The sequence below is a fragment of the Sarcophilus harrisii genome, chromosome 3 (assembly GCF_902635505.1).
Source record: "Sarcophilus harrisii chromosome 3, mSarHar1.11, whole genome shotgun sequence".
In the NCBI taxonomy this organism is placed as follows: domain Eukaryota; kingdom Metazoa; phylum Chordata; class Mammalia; order Dasyuromorphia; family Dasyuridae; genus Sarcophilus; species Sarcophilus harrisii.
The window spans coordinates 545,367,588-545,388,124 of record NC_045428.1 but is presented as its reverse complement, the minus strand read 5'-3'; the positions used below and the strand labels follow the sequence as shown (position 1 = coordinate 545,388,124).

Here is a 20,537-nt window from a genome sequence, read left to right as displayed (position 1 = left end):
CACCTCATTATACTGAAGGCCAGGCCAGGGGATAAAGTATGTATTATGAGAGAAGGGAAACACACTGCTGAGATCTCCTGTCACTGCCCAACTAGTAGTTCTACAGACTCAGGAATATACATAGGAAGGAATGAGGGATCATAGACCATAGACTGTAGAACTTGTAGTCAAATTCATCTCTAAAGATATTGTCAATGATATTAATTCTAATCCAGCTGACGTTTGTACAGTGCTTTAAGGATTGCAACGCACTTCACATACATTAAGTCATCTGATGCAGTGTGTAAGCGGGAGGGATCTGCCTCCCTTACCTTGCAGTGGCAGCAGCAGGGGCGTCTGGCACAGGCTTCTTCAGCAGGTGTGCGGGTCGGTGGGGAAGCTGTTGCTATTGCTTCTGCTGCTGCTAGGGAGACCAGCGAGGCTTAAGCTGTGCCTATGGTGTACTAAGAGTGCAATTATAAGGCTGCACTCACGTTTTATACAATCAGATCTGGGGAAAAAGCATGGCCTACATTCAGACCAATACGGTAATACGAACCACCACTTTACTTTTCTCTAACACCTTATACTTTTCAAAGTGCTGTCATAAACATTACTTCATTTAGGTCTTGCAACCATGTGAGATTATTATCACCATTTTGCTGCTCAAGAAACTAAGTTGGATTCTAGTGAAAAATCAACTGCCCCCTGACTCATAACACAATGACAATTATTAACTCACATTACAGCCTTTCAAAATTTACAAAATGCTTTCCTTTCAGCAACCCTATGTAATAGATAATGCAAATATTGTCATCCTCTTTTTTCTGATGAGGAAAGAATTTAAATGGCTTGCCCGTAGTCTGATATTGGAAATGGCAGATACAGGATCCAAACCCACCTGTTCTAACTCAATTTCAGGCCGCCGCCTCCTCCTCCTCCTCCTCTTTCTTCTTCTTTTTTTTTTTTGGGGTAGTGGGGTGGTGGTGGTGTTTAACACTGTACTGCCACTGATTTAGCCACAAGAGATTAAAAGCAGTTATCTTGCCAGGTGATTTTCACAAATGAATCTGAATTTTAAATGGGTGCATTACAAAACTTTCTACATAACTGGCAGGAACATTTCATCAAATATATCCAAATAGGATGTGAAATAAAAAAAGCTGATTTAAGAATATATTTGTAGTAAAGTCTCACACTCTGCATCAGTAAGGGGAAAACATACATCAACAAATTCACTACTTGAAAATCCTTTTAGGTTCTACAATATCTACACTGGAAACATTTATGTATTAATAAGTAAAATATGCTAAAATGAATAATGTCACGGATTCTTAGTTTCATCTGTGTAGATTAGATGGAATCAACAATGAAAATTACAAAGCACCCAGACTTTCTCATCTCTTGTGATTCTTATGTCCTTTCATAAATCCTCCCATAGAGGAACTACACTATGTGTTGAAGGTCTTGTTGAAGGTCTTTCTCTCATCCTTACAATATTTTCTGGACATTGGTCCCACACTGGCTTCTTCACATGTTCTCCCTCACTCTTGGTCATGTAAAGAAAATAGGAAGAGACAACAAAAACCATGTCATATCAAATGAGGTGATGTGTTAAAGCACTTTGAAAAGTGTAAGGTTAAATATAAGAATTCATGGTGGCACTTTTTATTATTTCCACTCCATAATTCAGATTTCAGTCCACTGCTCCCATTCACTAATAGGCCTAGAATATAACTAGTTTTTGTACTTTAAAACTCTATAGAGATGTGAAGTAATTATTACTTTCATCCCTCTAAACTTATCCACTCTTCTAGACCCAGAATAAGTTTCTCTCTCTTTTTGGAAGGTCTGTTCCAGAAAGGAGGATGATTTCCTTCTCTAAAAATCACAGGAAATATCTATACACTACACTTTTGGTGATTAATTTTATGCTGCTCATCAGAAAGGACTCTTGCAATATTGACTAATTTCACTAACTTTTTTTTTAAGTTAACGAAAATATTATACTTTTGAAATTCATGGACTACTTTCAACCAATCAGTAAAATTATACAAATGAACATTTACCATCAGACTAAGAATGATAATAAAATAAGGAAAAATATTAAATACTTGACAGCACTGAAAACCTTTCTTGTTCTACTAATGTTACTGGAAATAAAGGACATAATTTCAATAAGAATATAGGTAAAAGTTTTTAATATATTAATTTGTCAAATATATCAGATTTACCCACAGCCATGTACTGTGCAAAATCACAATTATATGAAATTTTTTGATGTTCTCAAATGGCTCTGCACTTGCCAATCTTAAATATATCTTAATATACTGTAGCAGCTATGGTTAAATGACAGAAGAGGAGACCGAAAGAGTTCAAAAAAAAACCTTAGCAATTACTTGACAATGGAAAGAAATGGCTACCAAAGGAAACATCGAATTAAAACTTCTTCGTAAAATCTTACAGAAAGAACTAGATTTCTTATGGAGAATAAGGTTCTCTAGATGCTTCTCTTTTGAGGATGACACTGGACTAACTGTATCAAGCCCCACAATGCTGCTAAGATTCCTAAAGAGCTGTAATCGCTACAAGAAATCTGGTCTGTGCATTAACACAGGAAAAACCGAATGGATGAAGAATACTTGTTGCCCAGATTCCAATGTGCATTTGGATGGATCCTCTATGGAGTTTTTAAATACTATATGGATCTCAGACAGACAGTAAAGATGAAAGCGTGTAGTCCAAAGTTTAACAGGAGGAAAAAGAGAGCAAGCTGGATTGTTTTCAGAAAACTACAAACTTTTTTGACCTCAGGATTCTAAGGAAAGTAGAGGTTCTTTTTAAAAATATTAACATCCTGTCAGTTATTACTGTGTGGCAGAAAGACAGAATTCAACTGTCTCCAAAGAACTAAAAACATTTATCACACAGAAGGCAATGAAAGGGTGAAAGGTCAGAGTAAAAAGAATGCAAAACAATGAGGAACTCCAAAGAATAGGAATAAAAGATGTTAGTTACTACAGAACTATATGGTAAGAAGAGAAAATGGGTTAGTTATGTGTCAAGGACCAAAGATGGCAATTTTGAAGATGAGGAGAGAATTTCAGTCATGGCAGTGAGGTAGGAGAAGAGGCAAACAAAAAGGAGAAAGAGAGAGAGAGGAAACCAAATTTCTTGTTAAGAAAATATTAAAGCGGCCACTTTGGCTGGAGTGAGTAACAAAACCAAATAGAAAAGACAGGCTGAAGCTAGATGGTGAAGGGCTTAAAATTTCAAACAAATGGAGTGTGTGTTTTATCCTAAGGAATTAGGAAGCCATTGAAATTTCTTGAGCAGGAGACTAACATGCTATATAACCTATGTTTTAAAATAGTAATTTGGCAGCTGTTCAGAAAGTTGACTACAGAAAAGGAAACCAATTTGACAGTCATTGTAATTGCTGAGGTGAAATGCTGATGGGAGTTTAAACAAAATCTGTGTGAATAGAGAAGGAACGGATCAAGATGGAAAGAGGTTGTAGAAGTATAAAAACCAAGATCTGGCAATTAACTGGACATGTGGGTTGAAGGAGAGTAAGGAGTTGAAGACAATGTTATTGTTTTAGACAGGGAACACTGGAAAAATGGTAGCGGCTCCTGAAAGAAAAAAGAAAGTTTGATAATGTTGGATTTAGCAAAAAGAAAATGCATGGCATATTTAAAAATCATGACATTTCATGAGGTCACCAAGTGAGAAAGCATAAAGAAAAGAGAAGAGGGATGGAACACAACCACATTTAGGAAGCCTCAGCAAGGAGACCAAGAAGGAAGGAAGTCAGGTCAGAAGAGAATCAGGAGATAGGGATGTAAAAAAAAACTCAGAGTAGGAAGTAGAAAGGAAAAGAGGAAAGGCAACAGTATCAAATGAAGAAACCTAAATAAAGAGAAACACTGAAAAAAATACCATCAGAACCTCTAACTCTACTCCTACTTTTCCCCTCATCTTTCCCTTCTCTCTCCCCCCACACCCTCAATTTGAATACTGGGGAAATAATATTTCCAGAAGCACTATTTTTTTTTCCTGCTAACATAATTGTAGGAGTGGACTGAATTCAGAATTAGAAAGAGAAAAATAAATAATTGTACAAAAAGAAAAATGATAATTAAGTAATATAGACAGCTTCAGTTCACAATACTCAATCCTGGTTTTTTGTCTACCTCTCACACTAGACATAGGACTATAGGCAAATGATTTAACCTTTATGAGCCTCAGTTTCCCCATCTGTAAAATGGGGATAAGACTTGTAAATAATGCATATCACTGGGTGATACAAAAGGCTCAAATTATAATTAGCAAATCTCAACCCTGCTTTGATGCCAGTTATCCTATTGCTTCCCCTCCTACCCACCCCACCCCCACCCCCCACCCCCGACCTAGATCACAAGTTAATTTCCTAAAACATCACTTTTCTCATAGTACTTCCATGATCAAAAAGCTATAAAAATATTTTGCCTATCAAAACTTAATTATGGATAAGTGGTTACAGGGGCCAGAATAGGAGAAACATCAAGAGGACAACCTCTTATTAGGGAATACTGCCAAAGATAATGAAATGGTCACAAATGCACAAAGATAAATATTAGGAAACAAAGAGTAGAATAGCAAATTTATCGTCAGATTACTTTTGGCTTATTATCTGTGCTGATTAATGGCATAATTTCCTCCATAAAACCCCAAATATTCTGCCACTTCTACTGGAGAGAGAACGCAAGGTTCATATTGCTACAGACTAGCAGAATCACAAACATGGCATAGCAAATGACTAACCCTTGGGGGAAAAAACAAAAACAAAAACAAAGGTATTCTCCAATTACCCGAGGCTTGAAATCAAAAGTTGTTTTGTTTTGTTTGTTTTTTGGAGGGCGGGGTGAGGTGGGGAAGGGTGATGGAGACAAGTCACACAATTACAAAGCAGAGAAGCATTCAGGAAGCCAGAGGCAAACTCCCAAGAACACCTAGCAGGCAATGCTCTAAAGGTTTAGATTCTGGGGATCCACAACTGAGTGGACTGCTGAACCCTGAAATTCCGGTAAGACTAAAGAAGAGATAATGTATTTTAAGAAGACAGTTTTGAAAAATAAGTTAACCATCAACGAATAGCTTTCATACCAGACGGAGAAAGAAGCAGGAGGTTCAAAGCCAGGTCTCTCAACTCTACATCAAGTAGAATTCTTTCCGCAACATGTGGAGAACTTGTTAAAACTACAAAGAGAATGTGTGGCCTCCTATTTATATTTCTTTTAGTTTCCAAACTGAAAATGCTCACTGGTTCCTGTAGAGAATTGTGTTTCTGTTTATCATTTATACCTGGAGACTGTGATTCTATCCCAAAGGGGCCAAGACTAAGACTAGGTACTGTTTGTCTTTCTTTTTTAATACAGATTGTGTCTCTCTCCCTTTGATGCTTAGTAACTAGAGTTACCCAATCCAATGGCATCCAAATCAAAGATTTTCTATAGTTTTTAAATGCATTTTATTTTTGGAAGAAAAAAATTCTTTACCTCCATAGAAGACATACCCAAAAATTTGTTGTCATTATCAAAATAAAAAGTAAACATAAAGCAACTGAATCCTAATCAAAGGTTCTGTGCTAATAAAGGATTGTCCTAAAGACTTACAATTACCTTTCTCAGACCAGAATTTATAATGTTCTTATTTCTGTCAACAAAAGAGACTTGTGCTTTGCTCCAGAATAAACTCTTCCTCTTTACTAGATCAGCTTCCTATCAACAAAGTATAATAGAAAGCACACTGGGCTTAGAGTCAGGTGAGCAAGGTCTGAGGACTGGCTCTGTCATTTATATCAATTGGGAAATGACAACTTCTCTGAACCTAGTTTCCTAGTGTGTAAAATGGGAGTAATTCTTGCACCACCCTCCATCACTGTGCAATGAAGAAAGTTCCTTGAGAAAAGTAAAAAAGCAGTACAGAACAGAAGCTGTTGTTATTCTCAAGAGTTGCAAGGGCCCACCCTTATCAGAACAGTCTTTAGTGTTTTGGCTTCCAGCTGACTCAGTCAATTAATCTTAATTGTGCATCTCTAGCTCTACGGACTCCCAGCAGAGGTTTCCTGTTCCATAAACCCCATTATTGGGATACCCATAGGTGCCAACACACACTGCTTTATTCCCACCTGCTTGCAATAACTCATCTACAGACCTCATATGCAGCTGTTAGTGAACTCTCCTTAGTTCCGTAGCTCTTTTACTATGCAAAATCATTAACCTGAAATTACAATTACATGGCAACTTTTAACATTTTATCAAAAACTTTCCTGCTGCCTTCAAAAAATAAAATGCTATTGGTTTAATGATCTAGGGGAAAAAAAAAGTTGGGGAATATTTGCTTAACAATGAGCACAAAAAGGTAAATACTACTAGAGTGATCAATATGGATTTAGTCAAAATAAGGACGCCACGTAGTACAATCCTAAACACCCATACTGGAAGGCAAGAAAAAAAAAAAAATTGGGGATGGAAAAATTGGGGAGAGAAAAGTCTTAGAACCAAGCGGAGAGATAGGCCTGAGCTAACCGGGCTATACTGAAGGACACAATAAAAGATCTGAACTTTTATCACCTGGCTGTGTTTTGGAAAAAGAACACCAACATTTTGGCGCCCAACGTGGGGCTTGAACCCTGGACCCCTCTTTTTATTTCTTTGTCACAGAGATTACCTTGAAGGATGGGTATTGGGGATATGAATGGAAATGAAGATTAAAAAAAAAAGCCATCAATAAAAATTAAAATTAAAAAAACTCTTCAAAATTGTCCTCTCCATTTTAAATACCACCTTATCATGGAGGAATACATGAAAGCAAAAGCCTCTAAAACTCCAGAGTACCTTCTCCCACCCCCCATTTTGCACATACTGTCAAACTCAAAGCAATTTCCACCTGAAAGATATATTCTTCTTAAAACCTTCTCTGGGCTCCCTGCACTACTAAGCCTTCTTCACTTTGAACACCTTCCACAATTAGGATCCAACTTTACTTCAAACTGGCAGTACTATCCCAGGCTTCTTAAATGCCCATGTTTCCATATGTTCCTTTAATGTTCAATTTCTGCTTGAGCAAAATTTCCAGCTCCTATTGTAAACTTGTTAGCAATACTTATAGCATACTTACCAATTCCAAACATCATAGAGGCAAGCTACATAAACCTACAACATTCTTCTCAAGTGTATCCCTACTCAGAACAGCCTTAATTCACAGTAACAATAAATCTCAGATATATAAAGAATCTTATTGGTCATCTAATCCAAATCAGGACTAAAAAGAAATCTCATTTTCAAACTAAATATTTTCAAATGGCTACCCAATTTTGGGTTGAGTATCTGTTGTGTAGGGAAACCCACTCTCTAAGAATGCTCAGTCCATTCTGGAGCTCTGTCAGGAAGTTTTTCTTTAAATTGAGCCTAGTTTGTCACTTTGTAATTCTCACCCACTGATCCAAGTCTGCCTTCTGGAGCCAAGCAGAACAAGTCTAATCCTAGAGTTTTGTACATAGCAGGCACTTAACAAATGCTTATTCAAATAGTTTCTTGTATAATAAAATATCCCTAGAAGCTTTTAACATGGAATTTTGTTCAAACTTATCTTTTGCTGGTACAAATCATGTTCTGAATCCAAGTACAGACTGTAACATTTACCTCTAAAACAAAATAAACCTTATTATATTGCCCCATCATTCTACCTGAGATAACTGAATTTATTAAATTTCTGTGTACAAGCACCATTACTGATACTTTCACATGGTCTGATATCATCTCACCTGTAACTTTGCCCAAGTCCTAGACAAAAAATTTAAAGAACTCAGGAGCCAAGGAAAGAGAGGAAGGCAAAGACAAAACTACAGAAGAATCCAATAATGAAGTATGGAGAGATTGAGAGATTCAGAAAAAGAAACAATTTATAATCATGTACTCAGCTCTGAATATACGTACAGTACTCTGTGTTTCCGATACTTCTCTGTTCTAATCATACTAAATTGGTCTTCTCCCCAGCTCACCCCATCCCATGTTCTTTGGAAATCTCATTCTCAGCAGACTTCTCCATGGTCTTCAACATTATTTCTACCTTCTTGCAAAAGTGAACCCTCACTTTTTGCTCAGGATACTAATTTTTTAACCCATAATCCTTTTTGAATGAATGCAATTCTCTTTTTCTGAAAATTCCCAGTCTTTGGGAACAAGAGAAGAGTTGGAACACTGTCTGCTCTGTGCTGGTAACATTTCCACTCTGACCCCCTATAACCACTGTTCACCTTCTCCTCATTCTAGTTACTGTCCTCCAATGATTCTTTAACAACTGGTTATTTTTTTACCTCCTAAGATTAGAGATCCAGAGCTGGAAGCTCTACAATTTTTAAAAAATGTCTATTTTGATTATTCATTTTGACAAACCTTATCTCACAATTGTCCAGTTAACAATGTCTAAAATAAACTCAACTCTTATGTAAAAGAAAGCTGGAGATCAGCAGAGAGATTAGGACTGGTTAAATAAATCTGATGTTCATGAGCCTGGAGGTAGTAATTAAACCCATGGAAGCTGAAGAAATCACCAAGTGAAGAAAAGAGGGCTCAGAACAGAACCCTGGTTCAACACCTACAATTGGAGGATGTGATTTGGACCAAATAAAAAGGAAACCAAGGAAAAGGTGGTGTCCTAAAAAACAAAGAGAAGAGAGTGTTCAATAGTGTCAAAATCTGAAAAGCAGAAGACAATGAAAATGGAAAAGAAACAATTGGATTTGGCAATTTCTCCTTGCCCTTCATTTAAATTGAATCTATTCTTCTCTTACCAAAATTATGACCTCTAATCATATCTTCAATTTCCTATTCTTTCAAACAATTTCCTCCAGGCTAGCTTTATCTACCTTCCATTCTCATGCTTGACCCTATGTCTGGAAGTCATCCTCTATGCTCTTGCCATTTGATATGATGCTTATGGCCCATTAACTCACAACCCTGCAAAGAGCCCCTCAACTGCTTCCATTACTACTGAACCCAGGCTACTGTGTTTTACTACAGGAAATCATCAAATTGAACTAAATTTACCAGAATACATTTGTGATATATATAGCCACAAACTTGCTGTTCCACAATCCTTCTATTCTACTTTTATTGACTCCCAACTTCATTCTCCAGCTACTACTATGCTCCAGGCTTCTAGCAGAAGAACATAGCTCAAAGAAGAATAAAGTCCATACAAGAAAAACTCGTCTGCCAGTATAAAAAACATTTTTAGCATAATTACCCACTTTCTTCTACCCTAGGAAAAGAGTTAATTCTTCCATTTCTTTCTGTGCTTTTAAAGATTTTGCTTCAGCTACCATCTAATTAACAAACCTTTAATCTTATTTATACTTATTTTACAGGGTGGTTGTGACTGAAGAGCTTTGTAAGTCTAAAAGCATTATATAAACACAAATCATTGTCACCGGGATTATCCTTTTTTACTGATTCTTTTATTTTACTACAAATGTAATTAAGTCTCCCAATTCTTTAAAAAACAAAACAAAATCCTACTCTCTTTACCTAGCTTGTACTCAATTTTCTGGCTTACTGCCTATCTCCTTGAAAAGGAAACTATATCCAATGTCTCTTAATTCTTCACTATCCAATTCTCTTATGAACTACTTTTGACCCAATTTCTTTCCTCATGACTCCATGGAAACTCAATAGAAACTCTCAAAGGTAACTCATAATCAACTTCCCCGTCCTGTTCCCCCAATCAAATTCTCATCCTCCATGACCTATATTAGAGGATTTGACAATTATGACTACTGTACTCCTTACTTTTAAGGGGAAGCTAGGTGTTTTAAGGTGTTGAAGTCTACTGGACTTGTGGAGTCAGGAAGAAATGTATCTGAATCTGGCCTCAGAAACTAGCTATGTGACTCTGGGCAGGTCATTTAATCCTGTTTGCCTCAGTGAACTTGAGGAGATGGCAACCACTCCAATATCTTTGCCCAAAAAAATCCCAAAATGAGTAATTATGAATTCATAGGATACAACTGAAAAACAACTAAACAATTCTTTATTTCAAGATATTCTTATTTCCAAGACACTTGAAACATCATCTTTCCCTTGCATATGCCTTGTCCATTTCCAACCCCAGCATGGTGCTAAAATTATAGAACTGAGACTTTAAAGAAACCTTAGAAATCATCAGTTTCAACCATCAGTTCAACTTCCCTAATTTTACAAATAAGGAAATTAAGAAATAGAAACACCAAAGATCACAAAGATAAAAGTAACTTTTATAAATGTTCAATACACATTCGTTGCTTAAACTGCCAGTTAAAAGGGCTTTCTGGTTTATTGATCATTTTTATAGTTTTATTGTTCGGTGGTTTTCCCCTATTAGATTGTTAAGGGCCAGGTCTGACTCTTTGTGAGCCTTTCTAGGGTTTTTTGAGGGGTTATCATCTCCAGCTTATAGATGAGGAAACTGAGGAAAACAGTTAAATAACTTGTCTGAGACCAAACTTGAATTGATGAACATGAGTTTTCCTAACTCCAAATCCAGGGATCTATAGACTGTGCCACTTAGATGCCCCTTTAAATGAAGAGATTATCCTAATACTAAGGTTCTGAGGGGATGGTGGAGGAGTCAGGAGTCTAAATACAGCAGTATATTCATCAATTAAGAAACAAAATATCAGAGTTGAGCTCATTCCTTTAAATGAAGGTTTGGAGTTCATGACCGACTCTCTAATTAAAGAGACAGAGTGGTATTGACGTGGAGTACTAAAGCTGGTAAGATTTTTTTGGATCTTGGTATCCTCAGGCCTTAGCACAGTGCCTGGAACATAGCAGGTGCTTAATATATGAATATTGTAATAACCTCCAATGGCTCCCTATTGCTTCCAGGATCAAAATTAAACCATCTCATAACCTGTTCTCCTCCTACATCTTACCATCTCTCAAAGATTCTTCAATCCCACATCACTGGCCTCCTTGTTTCTTGAATAAGATACTTTACCTCCTGACTTAAAAGTATTTTGTCTGGCTGTCTTTCATGCCTGGAATGTTCTTCCTCCTCATCTCTGCCTTCTGGCTTCCCTTTACTCAATCTCTAAAGCTGCAGAAAGCTTTTCCCAATCTCTCTGAATTCTAGAGCCTTCTCTCTGTTGACTATTTCTTCTTATTTGTACATCGTTCTTTGCATGTTGTCTCCCTCCAATGTGAATTCTTTAAGTAAAGGGACTATCTCTGCCTTTCATTTCAAACCCAGAGCTAAGTCAAGTACCTGGCACATAACTGGCCCTTAATAAATATTTATTGACTAAATAAATACTGATGTATTTGTTTTCTTTCCTTTTTTTTTTTTTTTTTTTTTTTTTTTTTTTTTTTTTTTTTTTTTTTTTTTTTTTTTTTTTTGCTGAGGCAATTGGGGTACTTAAGCTAGGAAGTGTTAATTATCTGAGACCAGATCTGAACTCAGGTCCTCCTGACTTCAGGGCTAGTGTTCTGTCCACTGCATCATCATGCGCCCCCTGATGTATTTTTTTAAATGAGTCATGCCACTATCTCCCTTCTCCTGTAATTAACATAAACTTTGTTTTCTCTAATCAAGTAATACTTGGAAGAAGACTTATTATTCCTCCCTCCTCTTCCAAATGAAAAAAACTTACCCTCCTTCCTAATTTCCTTATTTTTCTCAAGGGCACTATTATCCTTTCTAAGTTCCCCATATTCACAATCTTGGAGTCATTCTCATCTGCTTAGTATCTTTCCCCTCAAATATTCACTCACTGGACAAGTCTTGTGCTTTCAACTTTGTGCAAGAAGCATACAGCTTACCTCCTAATGAAGGGCTAATATATTCAAGATAAAGAAAGAGGCATCTTTTGGACATGGACATGTATGTGGAGCTGTTTTGCTGACCTATGCACGTGCGCGCGCGCACGTGTGTGTGTGTGTGTTTAATTAGAGGAATGGATAAGGGAGATGAGAGAAACAAACTAACATCAACAAAAAAGGAAAAAAAGTCACTAAATTATTTTTACATACACTGAAAGAAAACAAAAAAGTTCAGATGGAAAACTATAAACAATTGGGACAGCTTTGAAAACAACAGCCTTGAATTTATTATAAATTTTTTTAAAGGTATACTATACAGAATAAGGTGTCAGTTTCACATATGATCTTCTTTGTCTCTTTGTATATGAAAATGTCTTGTGGTTTTTGATATTATGTAAGTTTCAAATATTAAATTTTTAAAAATGGTATTCATTTAAAACTCTCTTATAAAGCTTTTGTGCTAATCACTCTACTGAAACTACTTTTTCACAAGTCAAAAGTGACTATCTACTTTATCAAATCCAAAAACTACTTTCTATTCCACATTCTTCTAGACCTTTTTTCTCCATGACACATCCCTCCTTCCCCTACTTCTTTACACTCTTTTTCTTAGCTTCCATCAAATTATACTAATTCTAAAGACCTAGAAACAAAGTAGATATCCTCAATTGAGAAATAGCAAAACAAAGTATGACACATCAAAATAATGGAATATTTCTGGGTTTATCAAATGATACATGATGAATATAGAGAAGCACAGAAAGATTTATGTGAATTGATTAAAACTGAAGTAAGCAAAATCAAGAAATATATACAATGACTTTAACAATGCAAATAGAAAGAGATACTACTACACAAAAGAAAATAACTGATTTTCTGGGCTTCAAAACGGTCTCTACTTGTTTTGAAGAGCTTCAAGTAAAAAGAACTTTGAGAACTTCAATCTGAATGCCTAGCACTCTTTACTAGCTGATCTTCTAGATTCTATTCTCTTCCACCTCAATTTTATGAAAATTATAGCTTTTTTTTACATAAAAACACATTATATCATTACAAATAACATAAAATAAAAATTCTTCAAATTATTTTCTATGAAATGTCCCAAGGCCATTAAAATTTTTTTATCAGATAACACTTCTGCAAACATAATGCAGATCACAAATCCTTCCAAATACCAGATTTTAAACAAAATTCAAAGCACAAGCAACATTTAAAATAATGTAACATCATATAATAATATTGTTGAATTAGTTTTCCCTCTTTTTCGAAATTAAAAAAGAATGAAAAGGGAATCAAATGAAGTAAAACTAGCAGGCAGAAGATAGTTAAAATAATACCAGGCACTGACAGTTTTTTTAGGCGAGTTCTATAACTAACACTAATCTCATATTTGGGCTTTCTGGGGATAGCCTTCTGCTTTCTATGACACTGCTCTCCTTTTTGTCTCACCACTTTGTCCTTTGCTGGCTCAACATGTTTCAATCTCCTATTTAGGGGCATTGCCCAAGTTTGTTATAGGTCATCATTTCTTTTGTTAACTTTAGCAGCTCCCACGGGTTTAATGGTCATCTTGACAGAGCTAGATATCCAATTCTACTCTCTCCCCTTCTGCACAACCAAGTTACTTATTGGAAATTTCCAACTGAATTCCTGGTAACATCTTAAAACTCAACATGTTCAAAAAATGAACTAATTATCTTTTCCTCTAATTCTCTCTTTCAAAATTCCCTGCTTCTGTTGAAGACACCACTAACTGTGGTTTTCCGAGTTTGGTAGCCTTGGCACTGCCCTGTATTATTTTCTCTCCTTCAACAAATAGGAAGAGTTGCTGAACCTTACTGTTCCAACATTTCTACCTTCCCAACAACTCTTGAATCTGATTCTTCCTCAACTCTCAAATAGCTATCACCTTGGTTCTGGTACTTATCATCTCAAATTAAATTACTACACAGCCTTCTAACTGATTTAATTCAAGTCTTTTGCCACTTCAGCTCACATACTGTGGTCAAAATAATTTGATCACAGACTCCCCTACTCAATTTTAGGGGCTATTTATTACCTTCAGAAAAGAATAACAACTATTTAGCTTCAAAAATTTTATGATTTTTTTAGCTTCATTCCTATTTTGTGATCCAAAGAAATTTACTTTCTGATTTTCACATCAAACACTTCAACATCTCTGTGCTTTTGTACTGATCATCACTTTTTAGTTTAGAGTCCCTCTCTCCTAGCAGCTCAAGCTTTTCCTCATTTTGACTGCTACTATCCTCCCTCCCATACTCTCTTTTATTTAACTACTGTTATAGGTAATTTTATTATCTATATTTCTAACTCCAGTGACTACCATACAGAAAATACTTGTTTAAATGACAGTTTCAGGTGAGGCTATGATTGGAAATTTTTTTACATAAACATTTTGAAGTGTCTAAAATTTTATTTATGTGCTTTATATACAAGGATCAAATTATTGACCTTCAAAAGCAACAGTTATATTTTTGTGCATCCATCAAGGATTTTGTTTTACAGAGTATTGCTAAGATTTGAATTTGAAACCAGATCACGATCCACAGTTCACTGTTGTTTAAGTTTTGTTTTGTTTATTTATTTTTATTTTTTTTTGATAATGTTGCACTGTCAAAGCTAAACTATCAATTCAAGACAGCCAAAGAAATTACTATTTTCAGAATTCTTCATATTAATTTTTGTCTCAATAATTTCTGTCTGCAATGCCTAGATACCTGTCCTCAACTCCTTGACTATTTATAATATCAAGTTAATAATTAAAATAAAAAATTGTAATATATAATATAGCTCACCCCAAAATATAATTTATCTATCTATATCTCCCCGCTCTAAACACACACACACACACACACACACACACACACACACACACCATTCTATTAGGATTCTTACAAAAAGAAAATTATACCCCAATGTGGGAACTAAACAAGGATATTTATTTTTAGTCAAATGGTACATAAAAAAAAAGGAAAAAAAAATGTTGAGACAATCTGATAGAAGAAAAGCTAAAATTGTCCATATTAAGTTGCATTAAATTTTTGTAGTTTAAAAAAATAAATATATTCTCATCTCCAACAAGAAAATTACTATAATTTTGCTTTAAAAAAAAAAGTAAGCCAAAAAATATATATATTTTTAAGAATTCTTAGGAATATAATACACCCACACACACACACACACACAGCCTTGTCAGAATCAATGAAGATACACATTTTAGAGTATTACAAATCACTATTTGCCAAGTAAACACACTGTACTGGTTTAAATATAAGTCGTATTCTACCTCCTCTTCCTTTAAATCTGGCTTGACCAACCAAACACCTGCACATCCTAATATGGGCCATTCTATCACTTGCTTTCAAACTAACTCACAGATGAACACACATTCAGCAAGACAGGCCAAACAACTAAGGAAGTACTTTAACAAGTGTGAAAAGGTCTACTTATTTTTTCCATAATTGTGAAAACAGAACTCTGCTACAACAGCCAACATAATCTATTAAATTTGTATCAGACTTTCCTATGTATGGATGACAACAATAAGAATTATGGAATTATGCTTTACTGACCTCCTTAATGGCGTCTTCATTAGGTAACATGGAGCATAAACATGTGATATAAGCTTGCCGAAAAGATGACACATTGGGAATTTCTTTAGATTCTGCACATAATTTTGACAAGGAAGTAGCTTGTGTGATACAGTTTGACTTCAATAAATGTTTTATTCGCATCTGCAGAAAAGAAGGTCCTTCTCGTGCAATAAATCTATTGGCTAGGGAGAAAAAAGAAGCATGTTTTCATAAATGACAAGCTCTAATCTGTTTGAACTGTATACAGCTCAAGAAGTTTAAGAGATCCTTAGCCCAAGAAAAAGAAGTTGATATCTGTTTAGTATCAGCAAGATAAAGAAAAGTCAAAATACTATGACAAGAATATTTATATGGTTCTCAAAAGCCACTACTTTGTTATATGCTCTAAAAAGATAGACAGAACAATGAAGAATAAATTGAATGTATAGATAATATACCTTAAATGGTTTCTTTAGTTCACTTAAGCTTTTGAAGAGAATTAAAAGACTTTTAGTAAAAATGAATTGTTTTAAATTTTTTTCCCATAGATTATTCCCTGACTTTCTTACAGATGTGCTAAAATGGGAAGGAGGTCTAAAATGATTCAACTGTAAACCCCTTTCCTTCAAGGACTAGTACAATTATCTCCTCCATGAAGACCTTTCTAAAACACCACAAAATTCTGTATAAATTTCTCTTATGGCCACTTATCACAACCTAACTTTATCGTATAAACCTGTATATGTTTTATCTCCTGTACAAGAGACACTGTAAGTTCCTTGAGAACAGAAACCTGGGTTTAATTAATCTTTCGGAGCTGTTGTATATAACAAGTGCTTAACAAAATGAATTCTTATTGATTCATAAAAATTACGAATTCTCTCTCCTAGAACTTGTGCATTTCTTAACTTCAATGAGAAAATATTAATTAGAACACAGAACAATTTATTCATTTATAAAATTAGGGAAGATGGGATTACTGATGACTACAGATTCTTTTAATTCTAAATCCTATGGTATTATAACTAGCCATTTATTTGCCACAAAACGGTGAAATTCTTCATCAAATAAACTAATAACTGAAAGAAATTCTTTGGAGCTAAGATCTTAATGAGAATTCTCATTTTCATAGCAAAGGCTTATTTTTTATTTTTATGTATTATTTTATTGTTCCCCAGTACATATACAAACATTTTTTAACATTCCTTTTTAAAACTCTTGAGTTACAGATTTTCTCCCTTCCTCCCTCTCTACTCTCTATCACCATTGGGATGGCAAGCAATGCGATATAGGCTATATGTATCATCATACAAAACATTTTCTTAAGTTATGTTGTAAATGAAACAAAGACAAAAAAACAAACAAACCAAAGAACCTCTAGAAAATAAAGTTAAAAAAAAAAAAGTATGCTTCAATCTGCATTCAGAAATTAGTTCTTTTTCTGGGGATTTTTCACCATAATTCCTTCAGAATTTTCTTGGATCCTTCCATTGCTGAGAGTAGCTAAGTCACTCCCAGCTGATTCATCTTACAATATTACTGTTACTTCATAAATAATACATTTTATTTTGTATCAGCTCATAGAAATCTTTCTAGATTTTTCTGAGAACATCCTGTTCATCACTTCTTACAGAATGAGATTATTCCATTAACGTACACAATTTATTTAGCCATTCTCCAAATGATGGCATACCTTCAGTTTCCAATCCTTTGCCCCCAGAAAAGAGGTGCTATACATATTTTTGTATATAAAGGTCCTTTTTCTTTTTATTTTTTCTCTTCTGGGAGGCAGTTCTAGTAGTGCTTTTCCTAGGTCAAAGGATATGCATGATTTTATAATTCTTTGGGGCATGGTTCAAATTGGCAAAAACTAACTTTTCATTGTAATACTCTTTTGGTTGAAGGTGTACTCACAGGAAGAAATTTGTAAAAGGTACTACAGAAAATTCAAAAGCTATAAAAGTCTGAAAAATCACCAACCTAAATTACTGAGAAGTGACTAGAATTTATAGGGCCTGGCTAACATGCAAATACTAATGAATGATATTAATATGCAAACAATAAAATCAAATCAAGTTCTTCAGGGAGAACTCTATGACAAATTGTACAATATTGAATTTCTAAAGTTCTCTCTAATTCAGTTCTAACCACTATTTTCTCCCAAAGCAAGTACTTGAACAAATGCCAACACTTACCTTCCTCTGGCTCTACTGGTTGCTGAGACAGTATTTTAAGAAGGACTGGATTTTTCCACACACCTTCTTTGGTAATATCAACCAAGACTTGGAGGTTATTATTTCCAAATTCCAACAAAGCATCATGTGAGTCCTGTGATCCCAAAATAAATCCATCAAATACAACATTAAAAGCCCAGAATCTGCTATGAAAAGGAACATATATTTTATCCAATTACAATTACAATCCGAATCCAATTAGAATTATGTACTAATATCTATTGTGTGTTCCTTGTACTCTCTCTTTCCTCCAAAGTAAATAAGAGGAAAAACTTTCTGTCCCTCAAGGCTTTAATGAGTATCTTGACCGTTTTTATGTAGCATTTCAGCACATATATCTTGGGTACTTCAAGGAGTAAGTCTCAGAATTGAATAGAGGTAATATAACTGGATAGGAAATATTTAAGAAATGGTAGCCTTTTTAATGGCACCAACTTATTACCCAAAACCAATATTCTTCTACCAATACTATGTGATTATGAAATACGTAAACATTGCTTCCAAAGAATAATCACCTTCATAATTAGCATTATAGCATGTTATGGTTGACAAAGCACTTTACTACCATTTGTCTCATTTGATTCTGTCAAAACAAGGCTATGAGATAAGATTTATAAACATGGAAAACAGAACTGAGGTTCTGTGCCTTGCCTGAGGTCATATAGCAAAAGTAAGCACCAAAGGCAGAATATAAGCAAGGTTCTAGCTGCATTACCAATGCAATGTTCTAGGAAAGCAGTACACAAAGAGTATTGGAGAGGCTCATGATAGGTATAAGTAAGACAGGAATAATAATGCAACATATTAAGGACCCATGTGAGTAGAAATGGAGGCTCAGGTACATTTTTAAAAAACTGATAAAGGTTTATCCTACTGCCCACAGAATGTTAAGAAACCGACACCTCTAGTACACTATGGATAATAATAGTTAATCCAAGGACATGAATAAGGGCACCTATGGAGAACCAATACCAAGAAGATTATGAATCCTTCAAGAGTTCCAATCAATTCTGAATTTAAAAAAAAGGCTTTTTGTTGGTTTCATAGTTTAGTGTTGGAATTAAATATACACTCACAAAAGAGGGAGTTCAATGTTCTATAAAGGAGATTAGATGAAAAGACTGATTGACCTAATTACCTGCAGATCAATTGACAAGACTGACAAAATGAGCAGTGACAATCCTCATAGCTATAACTGAACCTTCCAAAGCTTTTTTCTGTGTAAAGATTTTCTATGACCATTCAGACAATTAGCTATTGGCCCAGAAGATAGCTTATCTCAGGTTGATTCTCATTTTCATGTTGCTATTTAAATTGTTGTATTTTATTGGGATTAGCATGGGGGAGAGGGGGAGGAGGAAGAACTGGAAAGTACAAAAAGTACAAGATTCACTATGAAAATATATCTTAGACTAGGTATTACTCAATTTATGATATTAATAAGTGATAGACATGATTTATAACATTATTTCAAAGAAAAATTATTTGAAATCATAGGATTTAACTCATAAGGTTCACCCAAAAATGACTAGGACTATTATGAGAAATGTTATACTTTAAAGGAAATATAATAGTTCCCAATCACATAGCATGATAAAGTTTGCAAAAAAGTTTCAAGAATATTTGATCTATTTAACACAGGAGGAAAATGAGGCTTAGAAACTCAAGTGTATGCTTAAGGCTATAGCTAGGAAATTTCAGAACTGGCTATACTCTATAAAACACTGTCTTTCATAAAATAAGAGTGATCAACTCTAAATCCAGTACAAATGATCTAAGAAAACATTTTCTGATCTCTGTGTAGGTCAGAATATTTAAAATGTAGAATATCCTGGAATAACCTGGAATGGTTGCCAGTTATAATCTCCATTTAGTACAGGAATTCTTTACCTGGGCATTTATGGACAAGTTTTATCTATCTGAAACCACCCCTTTCATACTTTCTTACAATACAATGGTCTCCCAAGACATTCATATACACCATACTTTGTCAAGTCATTCCCCACCGAACTGAAGGAGAAAGCAAGAAAGGATGAGGGTGAGGGTTGGAGTAAGAGCTAAAACAAACAATAACAGAGACAGAAAAGCTTTAAGCAAAATAAACTTCCTTATTCTGAAAGGGGGAATTTTAGAGGGAGGAAAAAGAGAAGCAAAGGAACTGATGGGAGTGCTTGAAATTGTCTTAAGACAACTAAAAAAAAGCCTAAAAATTATCACATATGCATACAGTAGATATTAATTGCTCTAAGAAATCAAAATTTCAGTGAATTCTGTATATACTCATGCAAAGTGAAAGTGAACAGAACCAAGAAAACCATTTTTTGCAAGGAAAACAACATTGTAAAGAAAAACAACTTTGAAAGGCTTAAATTCTGACCTAAATAATCACCAACTATTGATACAAGTACTGACCTATGAAGAAACATAGATCCTCCAGATAATCTAAGATAAAGCAAACATGTTACATACCTCTTGAATGTTGACAAATATGAGATAAATAAGAGATTTTCATTAATGAACATGGTTACTACTGCATTGATTTTTTTTTTTTTTGCTCATTCTTCTGTTAGTTTTTTCTTTTTCTATGTGTGTGTGCACATGTGTACACCTGCACGCATATACACGCTTGGGGGAGTAGGAGGGGGCGGCGAGTCCAATGGGGGAGGGAGTATCAAAAATCCACCAAAGCATTCAAAAAAGAAAATAAAAGTTCAGTAAAAAGCAATAATAAGCAATACATTATTGAAAATATGTAGAATTGCTTTTTTTAAAAAAGCAAATCATATATATTGTTGGTGGACTTGTGAACTGACCCAAACATTCTGAAGAGCAATTTGTAATTATGCCCAAAGGGCTATCAAACTGTGCATACCATTTGATTCAGC

General features: G+C 34.8%; 1 protein-coding gene across 1 annotated transcript in view; it reads right to left on the bottom strand.

Annotated features, from left to right (window-relative positions):
• Positions 1-20,537, bottom strand: part of RLF (RLF zinc finger) — a 99,080-nt gene that overhangs the window by 29,666 nt on the left and 48,877 nt on the right. The window contains exons 4-5 of the mRNA XM_031962242.1: positions 17,614-17,746; positions 15,419-15,621 (exon numbers count right to left, since the gene is read on the bottom strand). Coding sequence (XP_031818102.1) covers positions 15,419-15,621; positions 17,614-17,746 — 336 coding nt within the window. The remainder of the gene's footprint in view (positions 1-15,418; positions 15,622-17,613; positions 17,747-20,537) is intronic.